The sequence below is a fragment of the Piliocolobus tephrosceles genome, chromosome 10 (assembly GCF_002776525.5).
Source record: "Piliocolobus tephrosceles isolate RC106 chromosome 10, ASM277652v3, whole genome shotgun sequence".
In the NCBI taxonomy this organism is placed as follows: Eukaryota; Metazoa; Chordata; class Mammalia; order Primates; family Cercopithecidae; genus Piliocolobus; species Piliocolobus tephrosceles.
This window is the reverse complement of record NC_045443.1, coordinates 6951895-6974232: the sequence shown is the minus strand read 5'-3', so window position 1 is coordinate 6974232 and position 22338 is coordinate 6951895. Positions and strand designations below refer to the sequence as shown.

At 50.6% G+C, this 22338-nt stretch overlaps 1 protein-coding gene across 8 annotated transcripts in view; it reads left to right on the top strand.

Annotated features, from left to right (window-relative positions):
• Nucleotides 1-5168: 5168 nt before the first annotated feature.
• CHD4 (chromodomain helicase DNA binding protein 4) overlaps nt 5169-22338 on the top strand; it is a 37801-nt gene continuing 20631 nt past the window's right edge. For 2 of the 8 annotated variants that reach the window (XR_002735667.3, XM_023232326.3), the window contains exons 1-22: nt 5169-5320; nt 6159-6336; nt 10106-10227; nt 10428-10643; nt 10834-10952; nt 11071-11312; nt 11552-11679; nt 11937-12072; nt 12210-12388; nt 12593-12832; nt 14182-14385; nt 14507-14712; nt 17021-17152; nt 17699-17795; nt 18456-18647; nt 19470-19670; nt 19859-19996; nt 20269-20390; nt 20517-20690; nt 21024-21165; nt 21256-21387; nt 21498-21615. Coding sequence is in view for 7 of the 8 variants with exons in the window: in XM_023232326.3 (XP_023088094.1) it covers nt 6237-6336; nt 10106-10227; nt 10428-10643; nt 10834-10952; nt 11071-11312; nt 11552-11679; nt 11937-12072; nt 12210-12388; nt 12593-12832; nt 14182-14385; nt 14507-14712; nt 17021-17152; nt 17699-17795; nt 18456-18647; nt 19470-19670; nt 19859-19996; nt 20269-20390; nt 20517-20690; nt 21024-21165; nt 21256-21387; nt 21498-21615 (3340 nt within the window). In the remaining variant the exon portion in view is untranslated. Of the gene's footprint in view, nt 5321-6158; nt 6337-10105; nt 10228-10427; nt 10644-10833; nt 10953-11070; nt 11313-11551; nt 11680-11936; nt 12073-12209; nt 12389-12592; nt 12833-14181; nt 14386-14506; nt 14713-17020; nt 17153-17698; nt 17796-18455; nt 18648-19469; nt 19671-19858; nt 19997-20268; nt 20391-20516; nt 20691-21023; nt 21166-21255; nt 21388-21497; nt 21616-22338 lie in introns of those variants that run through there. The other 6 variants (XM_023232324.2, XM_023232323.2, XM_023232328.2 and 3 more) reach the window with 5 other exon arrangements.

Sequence of the window (22338 nt, the reverse complement as noted above, 5' to 3'; positions counted from 1 at the left end):
GAGGATTATTATGGGATGTGCCCTGCACAGCTGGGTGGGGCTGTCCAGGAGAGGTGAAGCTCTAGGGAGGGGTGGGGAGGGGGAGGGAAGGAAGAGGGAGGGAAGGAGCTGGGGAGGGTAGGGTGAGCCGTGGAGTCGGACCTGAGGCCTGGCAGGAGTAACTGGCTGGAGAGGTTTCTTTGGTGACAGTTGTTTGAAGGGGCCCCTGAAGCAGGCTCCAGCGAGCCAAATCTGAACCCTGGACACCTGGGTCCGTTGAACAGCTTGTGCGATACAGGTTGCCCTGTGAGTCCGGTGCCTGCAGTGCTGCGCTGCAAGTGAGAACTGAGAGGTTCCGGCCGGGTGGCATACCAAAGGGAGTAGTACTCCTGGATGGCCATAGTACCCATCTCCCTTCCATTTTTGTCTTACTGGGTTTGAGCCTGGGGGCCATAGCTCAGGTTGGCGGGTTGTGCACGGGGCGCTTTGCTACCTTGCAGTCCCACCCAAAGAACAGAGGCTAGGTTGCCTCCTGAGATACAAACACCTGGCATGTCACCCCCAAGCCCCACGTGATCTGCATCCTGTCTAGCCTTTGGAGTGCACTGTCACTGTGGCTTTTCTTCCCTCTGTTGTCTCCCCAAATCCCCTCTTCTGACAGAGCAGGAGAACATTGTGGCCCCTTGGACCTCTTATAAACAGAGTTTTTCAGGTTCACGCAAAACAGAGGTGGAAGGAGAGGAGTTATAGAGCAAATGCTAAAAACTCCGTGAACAACCCACTCTGAGTGTTATTCTAGGTTCTGTATCATGGGATGAAAACAGAACTCTAAGGTAACTGGCTGGAGCGGCTGCCCTCCTGGGTACGTTAATTAGGAGATTATCCCACCCTTAGTCTCCCTGGGCCAATCATGCTAGTGGTTTATTTATAATTTATCTGGGAGGGTAGCATGGGGCTAGAGGAGGGAGGGGAAGCGTAGAAGCATAAGGACCACAAAGCAACGCACCAGCACACACCTCCGAACCCTTTCTGGAACTCAAGAAGAGAGGAAGGGATTAACTTTCTCCTTGTGGTGGTGTCAGGGAGAGGTGGGGAACAAGAGCAGCAAAGGAAGAAGTGGGTAGAACCTACAGGAATAGGGACACAGGGTGAGTAGTGGACAAAGGATATATGGATAAATAAAATGTGGATATTTTTAGTCACTGGCAGGAGGCTGTGACTACCCAGTTAAGCTCTCTCTTACTGGTTTATATGGACAGATGACTGTGGAAATGAGCGTATGGGTATGGGCAGATGGAGATATTGCAGAGGGGAATTTGAGGCCCAGAGACAGGCTGAATCCGCTGGAGAAATGAGGGTAGAAGAGGGCACAAGAGGCATCTGGCAGCCCTCTGTAGGAAGGAGACCCTTCCCTGAAAGGAGATGTCCCTACATCATGATATCTGAAAAGAGCTGCCTCCTCACTGCCTGTTGTGGAACATAAGTTTCATTCTTAGTACTCAGAATAAGTATGGGAGAGGGCTTGGGTAAGTAAATGGGGCCCAGTCTTGATGTCAAGAGCATTTAACGAGGGAAACTGGAAGACTTGCAGAACGGGGGAGAGTGGCCCACTCGCCACAATGAGTGCAGTAAGAGGGTGGGCCAGGGAGCTGAAGGGAAGGTTGGAAAGAGAAAACACCTACTTCAAAGGTGACAGAGGGAGCTTTTGACAGGACCTGATGTCTTTGATGCCGAAAACTCCAGTCCTAAGATGTGAGTTAAATGTGGAAGGCTAGTGGGTTTACAAAGTCAGCCAGGAGCTAGCAGAAGACCTGTCTGCGTCTCTGGTGTTCTGCTCAGGAGCAGAGGGATTGTAATTCCCTGAGGCAAGCTCTTGCCTTCCCTGAACTCGTTTCTTTGTGCCAGTTCTCCAGTCCCTTGGATCCTAGAGAAGGGGAGAGCCATCTGGCCAGGCCTTCCTCTAGGGAAATGAGATGAGAAGGGTAATGCAGAGATGGCATGAGGTTCATCCCACTCACCACTGGTTGGGAAGGGCCCTTTCTACAAGGAAGTTCCAGTTTCTTTTCAACTCGTCCCACTTCCATAGGTCTTGAACCCATGCAAAAAAGGCAAATGAGCAGAGGGAGACATTATCCTTGGCCTGGAGTCAGGGCAGCAAGGCAGTGGTGCTGGGACATTGGTTTTCACTCAGGCCTTAATCCCTGGGCGTCAGGAAGAGGGAAAAGTGACAGGCTGATGGGCTTAGGTTTTCTGAGGGCCAAAGGGTTTTCAGATTGGGCTCTTTCCTGAGGCGGGAAGATCACTGGAGTCCAGGAGTTCACAGTGAAACCCCGTCTCTACAATAAATTTAAAATTTAGCTGGGTGTGGTGGTGTGTGCCTGTGGTTCCAGCTACAGGTGGGAGGCTGAGGTGGGAGGATTACTTGAGCCCAGGAGGTTGAGGCTGTAGTGAGCTGCGATTGCGCCACTGAGACCCTGTCTCTCAAAACAAAACAAAACAAAATTGGGTTTTTTCAACTTCTAGGTTTGCATCCATAGGGTGGCTGGAGGGTAGGCATAATAAGGGAAGGGGATGGTATATGCCGGAGGGCTACCTTGGGGCATAATTCAATGTAGGCCTCCTGGAATGTTGACTTTTTTTTTTTTTTTCCTGAGAGAGTCTCACCTGTTGCCCAGGCTGTAGTGCAATGGTGCAATCTCAGCTCCCTGCAACCTCCACCTCCTGGGTTCAAGCAATTCTCCTGCCTCAGCCCTTGAGTAGTTACGATTACAGGCGTGTGCCACCACATCAGGCTAATTTTTACGTGTTTAATAGGGATGGGGTTTCACTATTTTGGCCAGGTTGGTCTTGAACTCCTGACCTTGTGATCCACCTGCCTTGGCCTCCCAAAGTGCTGGAATTACAGGCATGAGCCACCGCGCCCCGCTGGAATATTGACTTCTATACAGGTGGGAAGATGGGGAACGTTACACAACTAAAGATTTTTTTTTTTTTTTTTTGAGGTGGAGAATGGGGCCCCAACTACATGAGGATGGAGGCCATTGGAGGTATTATGAGACTTCAGGATATAAAATGGGAAAGTGCCTGAAAAATATGGGACATTGAGGATAAGCAGGATTTGGTGTTCAAGAATGGGAGAAACAATGCTGGCATATTGTGGAGTCTCTTAAGAAGAAAGGACATGAACATATTATAGGATTTCAGTATTAGGAACACTGGATGGATGAACATTGCTTTCCAATAAAAATCCCCTAGTAAGTAGGGAACAGATAGGAGATCATGTTGACTGTGGTCTATATCCATAAATCCTTTAAGTATCATCTTCCAGCCTCTGGAAGGACCATGATAAATCTTACTGGGGTATGTTCTCTCTTGGGACCAGGGGGATTTTATTTCTGTAACAGGAAATTGGGAAATAGTCCTCAGCAGTTCTCCCTTGGCACCATTCTGTCTGTCGTGTATCATAGTTTGCTTGGTTGCTTATGGTTTTTGAAGTGAGGCCCCCTGGTCTTCCTTGTTTCTCCATGGTGCGCAGCTCCGCCTTGCTAGGTACTCTGTCAACATAGGTTGAATGAACATGAGCAGTGGTGAGTAGGGGGAGGGCAGGCCTCCATTCTCGGTGTGTATAGAGCAGGATCCTGAGTTCACATCATGATGCAACGTCCATTCGCAGGAGTGGCCTACGGGTGTTGGTGAAAGGTCCCTGACCTGGGGGTGTGGTGAGGGAGGGGATTGCTAGAATGTTGAGAGAGAGTCTTTGGATGGGAGTTGGTAATTATTATGGGATGTTGTAGGGTGAATTAGACTTCATGTAAATATTTCATCTGTCAGCTTGGTATTTTGGTTGGTTGGTGTTCCTCAAAACTTAGGAGCTGGAGGTAAGCATCTGGAAAATACTTGGATTTTGGTGGGACTAGGTGGGGCCCTAGGTGGGCTTCTAGCCCCCAAGTGTCTGGAAATGATGCTATGAGGGAAGCTGGGGTCCCAGACATGGGGAGGCTTTTTGCCAGGATACTGCTTTGGCCCAGAAAGGGATTAAGGTGTGTGCAAGTGGGGGCGGGGACAGGGAAGCGTGGGTAGCCTGCCTGGCCCTCCCTGCTTTGGGTGTTAGAATAGACTGACAGCGCCTGGAGATGGGGGTGGGAAGAATATGAATATTATGGGATGCCTGGCTCAAAGGGTATAGGGGTGGTGGAGTGGAGATGAAGCATTATGGGATGTGACACTGGGTTGTGTTGGGAGTATTATGGTATGTTTGGTTGACCACGGGCTCCTTGCAATTATTATGGGATGTCAGGATGTGGGTAGGAGAGTAAAATTATTATGGGATAGCTTTCCAGTGTCAGAGGAAAAGAGATTAGATGTCCATCTGTGGGGCGACAGTAGGGCTGTTGATCATTATGGGTTATCTTTTTGATAGAGGAGGGGTACTTATTATAGGCTGTGGAGCTAGAAGAGGGAAGGCTGGGGGTGACGTGAGCTTCTAGACCCTAGCCTACAGGGACTGAGGGCAGCCCTAGGGGGTTAGTTATTACGGGATGTCAGTATAGAAAGTGGGAGACTGATTATTATGGGATGTGTGTGGGAGGAGGCCGAGTGTCCGTTGTTGTAGTATGGGGGGGGGGTGTGTTTGAGACTTTTGGGGGGTGTCAAACGGGGGGGGGATGAAGGATGTTATTATGGGATGTCTGTGGGGGATGGGGCTGAGTATTATGGGATATGAGGCATAAGTGCTGGGAGGGGTGCTTATTATGGGATGGCCATGGGGAGGGAGGGGTGAATTATTATGGGATGTTAGCATTAGGGCCAAGAGTGAAGAAGTTGGCAAAGGATGGCTATTATGGGATGTCTAAGAGGGTTAGTTGCAAAAGGTCTGCAATATTATGAGATGTCAGCAGCCCCTGGCATATATGTATGAAATGTGGGGGGGCAGGGTGTGTGTGTGTTGTGTGTTTGTGTGTGTGTGTGTGTGTGGGGGGGGGGGTCCGTGTGTATTATGGGATGGCCAGGAGGTGGGCGGTTGCCCAGGTGACACGCGCGCGCGCGCTCGAAGGGGGCGTGGCCAGTGGTTGCCTGAGCGACGAGGGGGCGGGGGTTGCCCGGGAGACCTGGGGAGGAGGGTGGCGGTAGTGGAAGGGGGGGGTTGGAGTTGGTTGAGGTTATTATGGGCTGTCCGTGGGGGGGCGGGGCCTGTGCGGTGGGATTTCCCGGCCGGTGTTTCAGGCCCTTTAAGAGGCGACGCCGGAGCCGGAGCCATTTTCCCCCCTTCGGCCGCGGCGAGGAGGAGCCGGAGCGGGAGTGACACCGAGTCGGACCCAGCGCGACCTGCGGCGGCTGCGGGGTGAGGATAGCGCGGGGTTCCCAAACAGACGTCCCTCCCGGCCCGACCAGCCCCGAGGGTCATCCCGCCGCCCACCCCTTCCTCAGGCGTCTCTGGACCCGCGGACCGCCCCTTGCCCAGAGGAGCCGACCCATGCCTGCAGGGCGCCCGGCCTCCTCCCCAGCACCCGCCCTAACCCTGCCGGAGTCTTGCTCCCCGCGACCCCCGCCTCCGGCTTGGTCTTCCACAATGCCCGGCGCCCAGCCCCTCGCCCTTTGATCACTTGCCCCCCGGGACACGTGGCCCGGCCCCCTTCCCGGTGGGACGCTTTCGCCCCCCCCGTCCCTGCCCCCGGCCCCCCGCAGCGCCCGAGCCTCCACGCCCCCTCGTCCCCGCAGCTCTTGAGGAGAACCTGAGTTGTCCCAGAGGACAGCCTTTGGAGAGCTGCCCTGTCTGGGGACTGGCCCCTCCCCGGGCGCAGGGAGGCGCCCCCCCACCCCCAAGTGACCTTGTGTCCCCGTGCGCTTCGCCGCCTGCCGCCTCCCCTGGCCCCCCCGTGCCGCTGCCACTCGGACCCCCTCCCCCGTCACACCCCGCTCGGTCCAGCGCGGCGTCTCCCCTCCCCGCGCTTGCACCAGCCTGCCCTCGGAGGCGTCGCTCCCTCGCTCCGTGGGGGCGCCTGCCGGGGAGCCGGCTTCCGGGCTGCCCCCAAGGAGTGTGGAACTAAGTTCAGCCTGAGCGGTTCGGGTGCCCTGCTAGGGTGGCTGGGGTGGGGGGGCGGAAAGAGCGGGTGGGTGTGGGGGAGGGGGACAGTGCGCGTCACTGACTGTTCTCTGTTTCTCCCCCCTCCCCCGCACAGTGACTCGGGCCAGTGTAGAGGGCCCCAGGCCGCCGGCAGGAGCAGCTGGGCCAATTCCCTGGCCGGGAGCGGAAGGGGATGGCGTCGGGCCTGGGCTCCCCGTCCCCCTGCTCGGCGGGCAGTGAGGAGGAGGATATGGATGCACTTTTGAACAACAGTCTGCCCCCACCCCACCCAGGTAACATCTTCCCCAAGGGCCCAGGGCGGGAAGGAGGCATCTGGGGCTCTCCCGAGTGACTGCTCTGGTGAGGCAGGACTGTGTTGCCGGAGGTGGAGGGCATCCTAAGGGAGTGGTTCCCTTCTGCGGAACTCTGGTGTGAGGGGGGTGGAAGCCATGTGCCTCCTGGGCACCGCGGACGGAGATGCCAGCTTGCTGCACTCTGTCTTGAGGAATGCTCTGCAGTTCCCAGTTGAGGGAGCTCTCTGGGCTGGCAGGCATTACCTTGTGTGTGGGTCCTCGGAGGAATGCAGGTAGCTGGGACCCCTGGAGGCTTGTGGTGGAGGTGGAGGGGGGCATTGAGGATTCTATTTGAAAGACCAGCCCGGCATCTGTGCTAGTAGGATCCTGTGGTTGCCGCTGTGGAAAGGAACGAGGGAGTGCTGGTTACACTCTATCTGATTATTTTTAGCTTCTGATCAGTTACCGGTTTTCTGTGCTGTCTCAGCTGTGTGAAGTTTGAATCGCGCTCCTCAGCAGGATCTGGAGTGCTTTGAGCCAGGCAGATTGCTGGAATGTTTTGAGTGGGGAAGTGATGGGGGCTCGGGGAGGATGTAATAGCCTAGTGAAGAGAGGCAAAAGAAGGGAGGGCATCCCTCTTCTCTTGGTGAGTGGACATAATTTTGGCTTTTTTCCTAGTGGCTTCTGCTTCTATGAGGTAGCCTGGGGTTTAGGCTAGCAGTGTGAAGCGTCTGTGTAGGTGTGCTAGGGGTTGCTCTATCTGTGTTTTGGGGTGGCTCCATGAACTGGCCAAACCCGTATGGTTATAACTACATTGCCTGATTGGGGGAGCCCTTGTCTATCCTCAAATGATGGTTGATGTCATGTTCCTAAGCAGATGTCTTTCTCTTCTGTGTCCTTTTTCAGAGCCCCTGGCTAAGTCATCTACTTGTTTCCTTGACCTTCATGTTTTCTAGTTTCATTTTTTTTTCCTACGTGTCATTTCTCCATTCCTTCTGCTTCTACTTTTCTTCTCATTCTGGAGCGTGCTGATCCTGTTTTTGTTTCTCATCCAGCATCATTCACTTCTGCCTTCTCTCTTCTTAGCTTCAGTGGAAGTTGAGGTGGTCTGGGAGAGATGCTTTCACATTTGCTACTTTTTAAGTTGAAAGTCTTCACTTCAACCTGAGGCCATTTAGGAGAGGGGTTAGTGTTGTCATGGAGTTTCGGCTGTTGGGATGAGAAACTTGGTTTCATCCTTGTGTAGGGTAGAGGGGCAGATTTCCATGCCCTTGCCCAAGGTGAGGGCAGGGTGGTGGTGCTGGTAAGGGGACCCTGTCCTTCTGAGAGGGGCATGAGAAACAGTAGTGCTGCCTAGACATTGTGGGTTCCACATCGTGGCCTCCCATTGGCCCCTTGGGCTGAGGCTGCCTTTCATGTTGACTGGGAGCTGCGCAGGAGCTGTGAACTCTGTCCTGAGCTGTAGCATGACCCACTTTTTCCAGTTGCCACACCCCATTCCTGTCCCTTTCCCAAATCTTCCTCTATATCTCAAGTCAGTTTGCTGTTTGCCATTTCAGCATATTATTTGCATGAGAAGTTTGGGGGCTCCATGTGCATGGAAGGATGTCCCCTTTGCCTCTGTGGGTTCTCTTTGTCTCCACTTCGAGCTTTCATGGGGGTGGTGAGATGTAGCTAGCTGATGGGGATTGGGGGGTTGACTTGGGGATTGTTGGGGAAAAGCCCTGAAGAAAATGATTCTTTCTGGTGAAATCCAGGCTGGTGTTCCATTCCCAAGGGGGAATGGGAGGGGCTTTCTTGTGCCTGGTCTTATTCTGGGCTGAGAAGCAGGGAGGCTGATGGTGCTTTGTCCAGCCTAATGTCTCATTCCGTAGGTCTAGCTCAGGAAGTGGGGAGCCAGAGACATTTTAGGGCTAATTTTGGCGGTTAAGAGCTAGGAGCATGTCAGGGATTGAAGGAGGGATATTACTTTCTTTTTTATTTTTGAGATGGGGTCTCACTCTGTCACCCAGGTTGGAGTGCAGTGGCACGATCTTGGCTCACTGCAACCCCCGCCTCCCTGGCTCATGCGGTTCTCCTGCTTCACCCTCCTGAGTAGCTGGGATTACAGGCACCCACCACCATGTCCGACTAATTTTTGTGTTTTTAGTAGAAATGGGGTTTCACCATGTTGGCCAAGCTAGTTTCAAACTCCTGACCTCAAATGATCTGCCCGCCTCAGCCTCCCAGAGTGCTGGGATTACAGGCATGAGCCACTGCACCCGGCTGGGATGTTATCTTCTACCACTGTCTAGGTCTTGCTCCTTTTTTGTGTGCAGACATTCCCATATATGTTGGATAGGACTCTGGGTGGGGGTGGTGAGGAAGCTGAGCTTCAGAGACTTCTTGTGGGCCTCCATTCCTCAAACTCAATCTTTTGGGTATCAGAAATTTGGGGAGAAGGTTGTATGTGCTGACCACAGGTCCACTGAGCCTTTGTTAAATCTCAGCTCTGATGATTGAAAAAATAATTGTGATTGAGGGAATAATCGAGTTCTTCCCTTGGTATTACCTTCACGTTTGTTTTGCTTTCCTTGGGTTTCCTTGCTTAGGACGTTAGGGTGGCCTCTTGTGGACCATGTCATCCCAGAGTAGGTGGCATTTGGACTTGGGGCCAGGTAATAATTTGGGTAGGCTTCTATGAGGGCAGTCTCCCCCCCGCCCCACCTCTCTCAACCCCGCCCCCTCCCCTGCCACTTCCTGTCTGTCCTATGTTGGCAGCTGGGTGCCCTGGACTGGCTTCTGCGGTCAGGAGCCATTTTCCCTCTCCTCAGTGGGTGAGGCACTCCCTTCTTCTCTCCACTCCTTTCTCTACCCCCCCCCCCACTTGGGCGGGGGTGGCTTGGAAAGAGGGAGAGAGAGGAGGGAGGAGGGAGTCTGGTGTGAATGTCTGTTACAAAGGAAGCTGCCTCCTGGCCTTCTGTGTGCCCCTTCCCACCTATCCTTGCCCAGGAGCTTTCAGTATTACCCCAGGCTTTGTGTGTGCTTCCAGCCAGGGGAGGAGGTGGAGCCAGATAGGAGGAGGATTGCTGGGGGGCGGGTGCAGGGGGAGATGGTGACAGCTGGGCTGATTTGGGCCCCTAGGGAGAAGAGGCTGCTGACCCAGGAGAAGCTGAGGAGGAACATTAGGGTTGGAGATGGGGAAAGGAAATTGTATTTTAGGAGTGGGCATGAGATTGGTCTGGCACCTGAACCTAGGACTTAGAGGTTCTGGTTAATTTGAGCAGTGATGATTTCAAAGTGGTTGGGGAAGGATGTGGTTTCCAAGACCCCTGAACTGATTCTGTTCTGGGAAGGTATATTCTATAGTTTTTGCCTTCTGAGTAGGATCTTTCATTCTCATTCCCTGGTTTATAGAATACTTGGTGGCCAGTTATAGGAGGCCTAAATCTAGTTCTCTTACATGGTGAACTCTAAGCAGTTCAGTTCAGCTGTACTGGTGAACATCTAGAGGATTGCTGGTAGGAATGGGAGAGAGGAGGCAGGGGTCTGGACAGCTGCCCGAGGTGGGCCTGGTCTGGCCTGGCAGGCCTATTTTGGGTATATACAGCTTTCTCTTTGTCTGTTTTTGTCCTGGGTATCAGCTTCCTTCTGTACAGAGTATAGCAGTTCTCTTCAGAGGAATCTGGGACAAGAGGTGGGGAATAAAGTCTAAAGCCTCTGGATTAGGGCCTAACCTTTTGCTATTGATCTTTTTCCCTGCCTACCACTCTTTGCCAAATACATGTAGAAAATGAAGAGGACCCAGAGGAGGATTTGTCAGAAACAGAGACTCCAAAGCTCAAGAAGAAGAAAAAGCCTAAGAAACCTCGGGACCCTAAAATCCCTAAGAGCAAGCGCCAAAAAAAGGAGGTGAGTGGGTGACTGAATGTTACGGGGAACCAGAAGAAGAAGGGAGGAGCTCTGAGAAGGGTTGAAGGGCTGAGGGCATTTGTTTCTTTCTTAGGAGTGGTGGGCCAGGTTCTGGGGATGAGCCTCAGGGCTGTCCTGAGGTCAGCATGTGTGTAGCATGTGTGTGTCTGTCTCCCTCTCCTCCCCTTTCCCTGCTCCAGCGTATGCTCTTATGCCGGCAGCTGGGGGACAGCTCTGGGGAGGGGCCAGAGTTTGTGGAGGAGGAGGAAGAGGTGGCTCTGCGCTCAGACAGTGAGGGCAGCGACTATACCCCTGGTAAGAAGAAGAAGAAGAAGCTCGGACCTAAGAAAGAGAAGAAGAGCAAATCCAAGCGGAAGGAGGAGGAGGAGGAGGATGACGACGATGATGATTCAAAGGTGCCTGGACCTGCATCCTCTTCTTTGTATTGTTAAACTTTTGTCCTTTTGTTTCTTAGACACCCTACTGCCCTTTAGAACACTTTTTTTTTCTTTTCCTTTTAACTCTGTTACTCTGGTTTTTCAGTACAAATTTGCTTAGCAAGTGTGGGCACTAGGTGGCAGGTGCTTGATTTTGCTCTTTCTGCAGGAGCCTAAATCATCTGCTCAGCTCCTGGAAGACTGGGGCATGGAAGACATTGACCACGTGTTCTCAGAGGAGGATTATCGAACCCTCACCAACTACAAGGCCTTCAGCCAGTTTGTCCGGTAAAACAGGAGGGGCTTGCGGAAGGGGGAGGAGAGTCTTTCTATTATCTCTTCTTACTTCTCTTTTTTTCTTTTATTCTTAAACATTTTCCTCTGCTCTTGTCTATTTCTCCACCAGACCCCTCATTGCTGCAAAAAATCCCAAGATTGCTGTCTCCAAGATGATGATGGTTTTGGGTGCAAAATGGCGGGAGTTCAGTACCAATAATCCCTTCAAAGGCAGTTCTGGGGCCTCAGTGGCAGCTGCGGCAGCAGCAGCAGTGGCTGTGGTGGAGAGCATGGTGACAGCCACTGAGGTTGCACCACCACCTCCCCCTGTGGAGGTGCCTATCCGCAAGGCCAAGACCAAGGAGGGCAAAGGTGAAATGGGGTTCAAATGGGAGTGGGGGTGTCTAGTGTGGGCTTAAGATGTCAAAGACAGAGCATGGGAATGCTGTTCTGTCAGCCCTAAGGTAGGAGGGAGGAGGGAGGAGTGAGTCTTGGATTTTGGAGGGAAGTTGGCGCATCTGACTGTGGGGAAGCAAGCTTAGGTGGAGAAGATCTTTCCCCCATCTTTGGTGGTGTGGTATTTTATATATTTGGATGTATCCTGATTTTAGGTCCCAATGCTCGGAGGAAGCCCAAGGGCAGCCCTCGTGTACCCGATGCCAAGAAGCCTAAACCCAAGAAAGTAGCTCCCTTGAAAATCAAGCTGGGAGGTTTTGGTTCCAAGCGTAAGAGATCCTCGGTGAGAGCCCGGCCCATCGCTTTAGGGAGGGTGCTATGTATACTAGAAAGGATGTGACCTTATATCAGGACCTGTCCTTCATAGTAAGCACATAAGAATGTGTGGAGTTGCCTACAGAACAAGAAGAGACTAGGCTCCCTGTATAACGGTGCTTGCTGGGATTCTGGTATCCTCAGTGAGAGAGTACTCCCTTGTCTGCCGCTCTTTCCTTCCCCTTGGCTTGAATGTCTAACCTTAATTCTTTTTCATCCTGTCAGAGTGAGGATGATGACTTAGATGTGGAATCTGACTTCGATGATGCCAGTATCAATAGCTATTCTGTTTCTGATGGTTCCACCAGCCGTAGTAGCCGCAGCCGCAAGAAACTCCGAACCACTAAAAAGAAAAAGAAAGGTGTGTTTCTCTTCTATATATTTGTGATGGGATGAGGTGGGAGTGATGGGGGAAGAATCTCCCTAAGGAGATAGGGGTTGGGGGTGGGGGGAGGTAGTTTTTTTCTAATAACTGGGCTTTCCCTCTTCCTTGCCCAGGCGAGGAGGAGGTGACTGCTGTGGATGGTTATGAGACAGACCACCAGGACTATTGCGAGGTGTGCCAGCAAGGCGGTGAGATCATCCTGTGTGATACCTGTCCCCGAGCTTACCACATGGTTTGCCTGGATCCCGACATGGAGAAGGCTCCTGAGGGCAAGTGGAGCTGCCCACACTGCGTGAGTGTCTGGCCATTGTGGCCCCTTGGAACTCATGAGAAGAAGGGTGGGACAGTAAAGCTCTTTGGGGCCTGGATGGAAATCGAAATGCTGGTGCTACGGGTTGTGAGCTTTGGGAAGCATTCAAAGGAATGATGGGTACTGGTTTCAGACTGCGGTGGGTGGGTGGGGGTAATAATCTGAATCTGTGGTCCTTTACTGCAGGAGAAGGAAGGCATCCAGTGGGAAGCTAAAGAGGACAATTCGGAGGGTGAGGAGATCCTGGAAGAGGTTGGGGGTGACCTCGAAGAGGAGGATGACCACCATATGGAATTCTGTCGGGTCTGCAAGGATGGTGGGGAGCTGCTCTGCTGTGATACCTGTCCTTCTTCCTACCATATCCACTGCCTGAACCCCCCACTTCCAGAGATCCCCAACGGTGAATGGCTCTGTCCCCGTTGTACGGTGAGTGACTGATCTCAGCCAGGGCAAAAGATGTGGAAAGTGCAGTCTTTTCTATGTAGGGTATTGTGAAGCTGGAGTGTGGGAGAGGAACTATGAGCTTTTCAGCCCTGAGAAAGGTATTTTCCTTTATCCTTTAGTGTTGGGATACTTTTGTCCTGGGAAAATGTAGGACTAACTTCAAACAGAGGAGTTGAGGTTTTGCCAGCTCTCTTAAGAGGAGATGAAGCAATGTTCTTCTAGCTGAGAACATTTTTCCCTGTGTTGACACCCTGCCTCAGGGTCTTGGTAGCTTACAATGTTTTTAATTTTTTTGTTAAAAAACTTTTTTTTTTGGAGACAAGGTCTCACTCTGTCATCCAGGCTAGAGTGCAGTGGTGCAGTCATAGCTCATTGTAACCTCCAACTCTTGAGCTCAAGTGATCCTCCTATCTCAGCCTCTTGCTGAATAGCTAGGAGTACTGGTGCATGCCACTGCGTCCAGCTAATTAAAAAAAAAAAATCTTTGTAGAGACAGGGTCTCCCTACGTTGCCTAGGCTGGTCTTGAACTCCTGCTCTGAAACTATTCTGCTCCCTTGTCCTCCCTAAGTGTTGGCATTACAGGTGTGTACCACCATGCCAGCCAGTTTAGAATGTTTAATAGGGCCGCTTACTGCTTTTAGATTGCTTAAGGGAGGAATTCTGTGCTTTTAAGTCTGTCGATTTCCTGATTCTTCTGGCTTGTTGTTGAAGTCTAACTACTGGCTTTGTTAAGCAGATAGGAGTGATGGTGGCACGGAAATCCTGGATGATGTCCAGAAATGGAGAGGGAATTGTATCACAGGTTGAGCACCCTAATCCAGAAGTGGGAAGTCCAGAATACTTCTGGTCCCAAGCATTTCACATGAGGGGTCCTCAACCTGTATTCTCTCCCTGGAGGAGTCCTGGGATTACATTTTATTTGAAATGAGATCTTTTTTTTTTTTTGAGACAGAGTCTCTCTCTGTCCCGTCCCCTAGGCTGGAGTGCAGTGGGGCAATCTTGGCTCACTACAACCTCTGCCTCCCAGGTTCAAGTGATTATCCTGCCTCAGCCCTCTGAGTAGCTGGAACTACAGGCGCGTGCCAAAATGCCCAGCTAATTTTTGTATTTTTAGTAGAGACGGGGTTTCACCATGTTAGCCAGGATGGCCTCGATCTCTTGACCTTGTGATCTGCCCACCTCGGCCTCCCGAAGTGCTGGGATTACAGGCATGAGCCACAGCTCTAGGCCTGAAATGAGATCTTAATCGTCCTTTGATAAAGTTGAGACTGTGGGCTGTCGCTTCTCCCATGGTTATGATTTGAGATTAAGTTGTCTCTTTTTCCCTCAGTGTCCAGCTCTGAAGGGCAAAGTGCAGAAGATCCTAATCTGGAAGTGGGGTCAGCCACCATCTCCCACACCAGTGCCTCGGCCTCCAGATGCTGATCCCAACACGCCCTCCCCAAAGCCCTTGGAGGGACGGCCAGAGCGGCAGTTCTTTGTGAAATGGCAAGGCATGTCTTACTGGCACTGCTCCTGGGTTTCTGAACTGCAGGTAAGTTTAGGATAGGCTGGAGATGTAGTGGCTACAATGATAGGATAGTGATAAAAGAGCCTTGTGGATAGAAAGAATGAGCAGAGCTTCTTGGTGGCTGATTTTCTCTTTCCGCTCCAAGCTGGAGCTGCACTGTCAGGTGATGTTCCGAAACTATCAGCGGAAGAATGATATGGATGAGCCACCTTCTGGGGACTTTGGTGGTGATGAAGAAAAAAGCCGAAAACGAAAGAACAAGGACCCTAAATTTGCAGAGATGGAGGAACGCTTTTATCGCTATGGGATAAAACCTGAGTGGATGATGATCCACCGAATCCTCAACCACAGGTACCAGCTGGGCACATGGGAGATAGGCAGTCTCCATGGGAGATTCCCACTGAAGGGATTGGGAAAATGGATGTCACCAGCAACTTAGACTTGGAAGACACTGGTTTTTTTTTTTTTTTTTTGAGACAGAGTCTCAGTCACCCAGGCTGGAGTGCAGTGGTGTGATCTCGGCCCACTGCAACCCCTGCCTCCCAGGTTCAAGTGATTCTTCTGCCTCAGCCTCCTGAGAAGCTGGGACTACAGGCGTGAGCCATCACGCCCAGCTACTTTTTTGTATTTTTAGTAGAGACGGGGTTTCACTGTGTTGACCAGGATGGTCTGGATCTCTTGACCTCAGGTGAAAGTGCTGGGATTACAGGCGTGAGCCACCACACCTGGTTGTTTGTGTTTTTGAGATGGAGTCTTGCTCTGTTACCCAGGTGGGAGTGTAGTGGTGCAACCTTGGCTTGCTGCAACCTCGGTCTCCTGGGCTCATGTGAATATCCTGCTTCAGCCTCCCTAGTAGCTAGGCATAGGCACCTGCCACCATAGCCAGCTAATTTTTGTATTTTTAGTAGAGACAGGGTTTCACTATGTTGGCCAGGCTGGTCTTGAACTCCTTTTTTTTTTTTTTTTTTTTGAGGCGGAGTCTTGCTCTTTCGCCCGGACTGGAGACTGGAGTGCAGTGGCTGGATCTCAGCTCACTGCAAGCTCCGCCTCCCGGGTTTACGCCATTCTCCTGCCTCAGCCTCCCGAGTAGCTGAGACTACAGGCGCCCGCCACCTCGCCCGGCTAGTTTTTGTATTTTTAGTAGAGACGGGGTTTCACCGTGTTAGCCAGGATGGTCTCGATCTCCTGACCTCGTGATCCGCCCATCTCGGCCTCCCAAAGTGCTGGGATTACAGGCTTGAGCCACCGTGCCCGGCCTGGTCTTGAACTCCTAATCTCAGGTGATCTGCCTGCCTTGGCCTCCCTAAATTCTGGGATTAACACGCATGAGCCACCACGCTTTATTTTGAGACAAAGTCTAGCTCTGTTGCCCAGGTTTGAGTGCAGTGTCGTGATCACTGCTCACAGCAGTCCCAAACTCCTGGGCTCAAGCAATCTACCTGCCTCAATTTCCCAAAACGTTGGGATTACAGGCGGGAGCTACTGCACCTGACACTTTATGTTGTTATTTGTTTATTTACTTTATTATTGTGTTTTTTTTTTGAGACGGACATGTTGCCCAGGCTGGAGTGCAGTGGTGCCATCTCAGCTCACTGCAAGCTCCGCCTCCCGCGTTCACGCCATTCTCCTGCCTCAGCCTCCCAAGTAGCTGGGACTACAGGCGATCGCCACCACGCCTGGCTAATTTTTTTTTTTTAGTGGAGACGGGGTTTCACTGTGTTAGCCAGGATGGTCTCAGTTTCCTGACCTCGTGATCTGCCCGCCTCATCCTCCCAAAGTGCTGGGATTACAGGCATGAGACACCGCGCGTGGCCTATTTATTTATTTTTTGAGACAGAGTCTCGCTCTGTGGCCCAGCCTGGAGTGCAGTGACATGATCTAAGCTCACTGCAACCTCCACCTCTCAGGCTCAAGTGATTCTCTGCCTCAGTCTCCGGAGTCCGGAGTAGCTCTGATTACAGGCATGTACCACCATGCCTGGCTATTTTTTTTTTTTTTTTTTTTGAGACAGAGTCTCTCTCTGTCACCCAGGTTGGAGTGCAGCAGTGCAATCTCAGCTTGATGCAACCTCCACCTCCTGGGTTCAAGCAATTCTTCTGCCTCAGCCTCCTGAGTAGCTGGGATTACAGGCACGTACCACCACGCCTTGCTAATTTTTGTATTTTTAGTAGAGACGGGGTTTTACCATATTGGCCAGGCTGATCTTGAATTCCTGACCTCGTGATCCACCTGCCTCAGCCTCCCAAAGTGCTGGGATTACAGGCATGAGCCACCGTGCCTGGCTTGATGCCTGGCTAATTTTTTTTAGTAGAGACGGGGTTTCGCCACGTTGGCCCGGCTGGTCTTGATCTCCTGGCCTCAAGTGATCCGCCTGCCTCGGCTTCCCAAAGTGCTGGGATTACAGGTGTCAGCCACTGCACCCGGCCAACACTCTATGTTAATTATTAACTGACTGAATTCTGGTGTTTGAGTATAACTAGGAGAATATAAATTAGAGATAATTTTTGGTTAGAGACTGGTATAGTAGAGGCTCTGAAAACGTGTGATCTGTGGCATACCTACAGGTCTGGTGTGGAACATACGGTATTGCCAGTTTTTGAGAGCAAGTGAGGAGGGTTGCTTTTTCTGGCTCTGAGGGTTTTTTCTCCTTGACTTGCAGTGTGGACAAGAAGGGCCACGTCCACTACTTGATCAAATGGCGGGACTTACCTTACGATCAGGCTTCTTGGGAGAGTGAGGATGTGGAGATCCAGGATTACGACCTGTTCAAGCAGAGCTATTGGAATCACAGGTGAGGGATTTGGGGTGAGGAATAGAATTCTTTCTTTTTTTCTTTTTTTTTTTATACGGAGTCTCGCTTTGTCACTAGGCTATAGTGTGGTGGCATGATCTTGGCTGACTGCAGCCTTTGACTCGCTGGTTCAAACGATTCTTCTGCCTTAGCCTCCCGAGTAGCTGGGATTATATGCATACACCACCATATCCAGCTAATTTTTTTTTTTTTTGAGATGAAATCTTGCTCTCGTCCCCCAGGCTGGAGTGCAATGGTGCGATCTTGGTTCACTGCAACCTCCGCCTCCCAGGTTGAAGCAATTCTCCTACCTCATAGCTGAGATTACAGGCGTCTGCCACCACGCCTGGCTAATTTTTGTATTTTTAGTAGGGACAGGGTTTCACTATGTTGGCCAGGCTGGTCTCAATCTCCTGACCTCAGGTGACCCGCCTGCCTCAGCCTCCCAAAGTGCTGGGATTACAGGTGTGAGCCTCTGTGCCTGGGCGAGTTGTTTCTTCTATAGAAAAGGACTTTGGGCAGCTGTGTGATGTCTTTCTTCTTTAGGGAGTTAATGAGGGGTGAGGAAGGCCGACCAGGCAAGAAGCTCAAGAAGGTGAAGCTTCGGAAGTTGGAGAGACCTCCAGAAACGCCAACAGTTGATGTGAGTCGGGGTGGAAGGGACTGTAGAGTCGTTTGTTGGGTAGGACAGTGTATCTTTGCTGCAGTCTAATGATGGTACTCTTAGGTAATGAAAAGATCACTTCAAGTCTGCTTCCCCACTTCTCCACATCTCTATGTATCAGAAAGCACTAGGATTACTTTCTTATTTTGTCATCAGAAAAAAAAAGAGGTGTATTTTGAATGATTTAAGAAGTGTTATCTAGAGGGAGGGGTCGCATAGCCTAGCTTTTATGAACTTACATTGGAATCTGGCTTAATTCAGGCTCAGTTCCTCTGGGTTTTGTTTGTACAGTGTAATTTGAGGGTGATTAAAGTTAAAAAGATGCATCTAACAGGGACATACATTATTTACCTGGTAGATCCTGACTAGTAGAATTATTGTATTGGTAGGGAGTCTGATGTGTTTTTCCTCAGTGATATGTAGGACCAAAATCAGATCTGTCTGGTTAAGCCGTTTCCTGGAGGACCCTAAAGTGAGCATGAAATTGCAGTAATTATAGGGGATCTCTTCCCTCAGAATTTTGTGTAGCTCTTCCCCAGGAGGATCCGTGAAGAGAGAGAGGAGGAAGCAAGCAGCTGCTGTATTAGGGGAGGAAGAGAGTTCCTTGCCAGCTCTTGACTTCTCTGTTTCATCCTTCAGCCAACAGTGAAGTATGAGCGACAGCCAGAGTACCTGGATGCTACAGGTGGAACCCTGCACCCCTATCAAATGGAGGGTCTGAATTGGTTGCGTTTCTCCTGGGCTCAGGGCACTGACACCATCTTGGCTGATGAGATGGGCCTTGGGAAAACTGTACAGACAGCAGTCTTCCTCTATTCCCTTTACAAGGAGGTAAGGAAATCTGGGGCTGATAGTTTTTTTGTGTGGATATTTTGTGTTTGAAGCCTTTACTTACACTCTGAGTAGAGAGATAAGAGAATAAAAAAATTGGTCTCTGACCTTCAAGAACACTGTGGATAATAGATAAACACATGTACACGTGTGTTTAGTAGATAGTAGATAAATGTGATAATGGATAAACATATGTACGCAGCGGAGGATTTGAGGGCATGGAGCCCTGGGTAGGATTAGCAATGGGTCCGTAGAGTCTCAGTTCTAGGGGAATGATTACGTGTTGAGGGAAGTAGAATTACGAGTAGAATTAGTATAGAAAGACTTGGCTGTACGCAGTGGCTCACACCTGTAATCCCAGTACTGGGAGCCTGAGGTCAGGAGTTTGAGACCAGTCTGACCAACATGGTGAAACCCCGTCTCTACTAAAAATACAAAGTTAGCCAGGCGTGGTGGCACACGCCTGTAATCCCAGCTACTTGGGAGGTGAGGCAGGAGAATCACTTAAACCCGGGAGGCGGAGGTTGCAGTGAGCTGAGATTGCGTCATTGCACTCCAGCCTGGGCAACAAGAGTGAAACTCCGTCTCAGGAAAAAAGTATAGAAAGACTTAATGGGAGAGATAAGACTTGTAGTTATGGTGGGACCTTGGCTTTTTGGAAAGGCATGGGCTGGGCATGTGTATGGAGGAAAGTGAGAGCGGGAGCAGGAGGGCAGGTGTCAGTCCTTGGCTCGGCTTGAGGGGACATCAGGGTGCTGGGTGTTCACTGGGGTTGCAGTGTGCTGGGGCCCTTAGTCCTGACTCTCCTCTTCTTCCTCAAAGGGTCATTCCAAAGGCCCCTTCCTAGTGAGTGCCCCTCTTTCTACCATCATCAACTGGGAGCGGGAGTTTGAAATGTGGGCTCCAGACATGTATGTTGTAACCTATGTGGGTGACAAGGACAGCCGTGCCATCATCCGAGAGAATGAGTTCTCCTTTGAAGACAATGCTATTCGTGGTGGCAAGAAGGCCTCCCGCATGAAGGTATCTCAGGGCAGGGAAGCCACCCTAGAGAAAGAGTTGCGGCTTCTGGCTTAGTTTACCTCCTTGTGATCTGGTCCTTGGTGAGGCAAAAGGGTAATCCTGGGAGGAGGAAAACATTCCGTCAGTCCCCGGGTTGTGATTACACCAGAGGAGGTGACTAGTAGTGACCAAGTTGCCTTCATGTGCAGAAAGAGGCATCTGTGAAATTCCATGTGCTGCTGACATCCTATGAATTGATCACCATTGACATGGCTATCTTGGGCTCTATTGATTGGGCCTGCCTCATCGTGGATGAAGCCCATAGGCTGAAGAACAATCAGTCTAAGGTGAGGGCTGAGGGAGGGATGTTGGAGCCCCGACTTTGAGTTTTTTCTAGTACTCCCAATTCGTTAAGGGGAAGACTTGCAGGTGGAGAGGAGAGAGAAAAATTGTCTCTGCCTTCTTCCTTGTATGTGACAGCCCTTGGTGGCCAGGCCTTTAAAAAGAATGTGAGGAGTGGGATGCTTAACTATTGGGCAGTGAAAAACTTGAAAAATGGTGGAGATTTACTAGAGCTGTGTTTTCATTGGATTTTACGTTTTTCTATCTGCTTCACCAGTTCTTCCGGGTCTTGAATGGTTACTCACTCCAGCACAAGCTGTTGCTGACTGGGACTCCATTACAAAACAATCTTGAAGAGTTGTTTCATCTGCTCAACTTTCTCACTCCCGAGAGGTTCCAGTAAGTATGTGTTTATCTGTAATTGGCTCATAATTGTGCTTCTCATTCTTCCTGTTGCCCATTTCCTGTATCACTTCTTTCTTCCCTTCTCCTTCTCCAATGACTTTTTCCTTTTTCTTTCTGAAGCAATTTGGAAGGTTTTTTGGAGGAGTTTGCTGACATTGCCAAGGAGGACCAGATAAAAAAACTGCATGACATGCTGGGGCCGCACATGTTGCGGCGGCTCAAAGCCGATGTGTTCAAGAATATGCCCTCCAAGACAGAACTAATTGTGCGTGTGGAGCTGAGCCCTATGCAGAAGTGAGTTGGGAGAGACAGAAACAGACTCCATTTAGACATCTGCCAGTCTGCAGAGTGTTTCCTATTCCTCCCCCACTCAAGCTTCAAGGCATCTGGTGACAGGAGCAAGCAAGGCCTAAAGAAACCTGATGCTAGGGTGCTGGAGCACATGGTTCTTACTTATTTGAAGTTATACCTTTCCGTATTTAAAATGGTGGTGGTAGTGCTTGTGCGTTAGGTGTCCTTAGTGCCAAAGTGGGATGTGTTGAAAGAAAGATCTCAGTTGTTGGGCCTCCGTTATTAGTCATTGAAAGCCTCTCAAGTCTAACCTGTCTTTCTACCTTGGCCATGTAGGAAATACTACAAGTACATCCTCACTCGAAATTTTGAAGCACTCAATGCCCGAGGTGGTGGCAACCAGGTGTCTCTGCTAAATGTGGTGATGGATCTTAAGAAGTGCTGCAACCATCCATACCTCTTCCCTGTGGCTGCAATGGTATGTAGTGCCACCTCCTGTTCTTCCCTGGGTTGGGACTCCTCCATATGTGCTTTCTTTTAATATTTTTTTCTTTGCTTTTGTTCTCAGGAAGCCCCTAAGATGCCTAATGGCATGTATGATGGCAGTGCCCTAATCAGAGCATCTGGGAAATTATTGCTGCTGCAGAAAATGCTCAAGAACCTTAAGGAGGGTGGGCATCGTGTACTCATCTTTTCCCAGGTATCATGTGGCCTGGGAGCTTTAGGGAACGGTCATAGACAACCCTCAGTGACCTCAGGAAAGGGATTACCATCTGACTCTTCCATAATTAAACCATGCTCCTTTTACAGATGACCAAGATGCTAGACTTGCTAGAGGATTTCTTGGAACATGAAGGTTATAAATACGAACGCATCGATGGTGGAATCACTGGGAACATGCGGCAGGAGGCCATTGACCGCTTCAATGGTGAGAGAGAAGTTGTTTAGTTTCAGGAATCCTCTGTAACTTCTTGTGCATCTCCTATTCTGTGTAGTTCTTTTCGGGCTTTGTCATTTGAGATGGAAGAGTAAAGGTTTTGAATGTCTCAACTGGAAGAATATATTGGACTATTCCTAGGAGATTTTTTCCTTTGGGGTCTTTGTTCTTTCTGCTAGAAAGAAGAAAGCATTGTATCTTGAGGGCAAGCAAGGGGCAGGACTTGTTCAAGCTCAAGTAGCAAGTTACTAGCAGACTTACCTGCCTCAGTAGACACTACTAGGATTTGGTTTTGTTTTTTGTTTTTTGTTTTTGTTTTTTTTTTTTTTGAGATGGAGTCTTGCTCTGTTGCCCAGGCTGGAGTGCAATGGTGCGAACTCAGCTCGCTGCAACCTCTGCCTCCTGGGTTCAAGTGATTCTCCTGCCTCAGCCTCCCAAGTAGCTGGGACTATAGGTGCGTGCCACCACGCCCACCTAATTTTTGTATTTTTAGTAGAGATGGGGTTTCACTATGTTGGCCAAGATGGTCTCGATCTCCTGACCTCATGATCCACCCGCCTTGGCCTCCCAAAGTACTGGGATTACAGGCACGAGCCACCACTCCCAGCCTGTTTTGTTTTGTTTATTCAAAAGGGGGTCTCACTCTGTTGCGGAGGCTGGAGAGCAGTGGCACGATCATGGCTTACTACAACCTGGACCCACATCCAGGCTTAA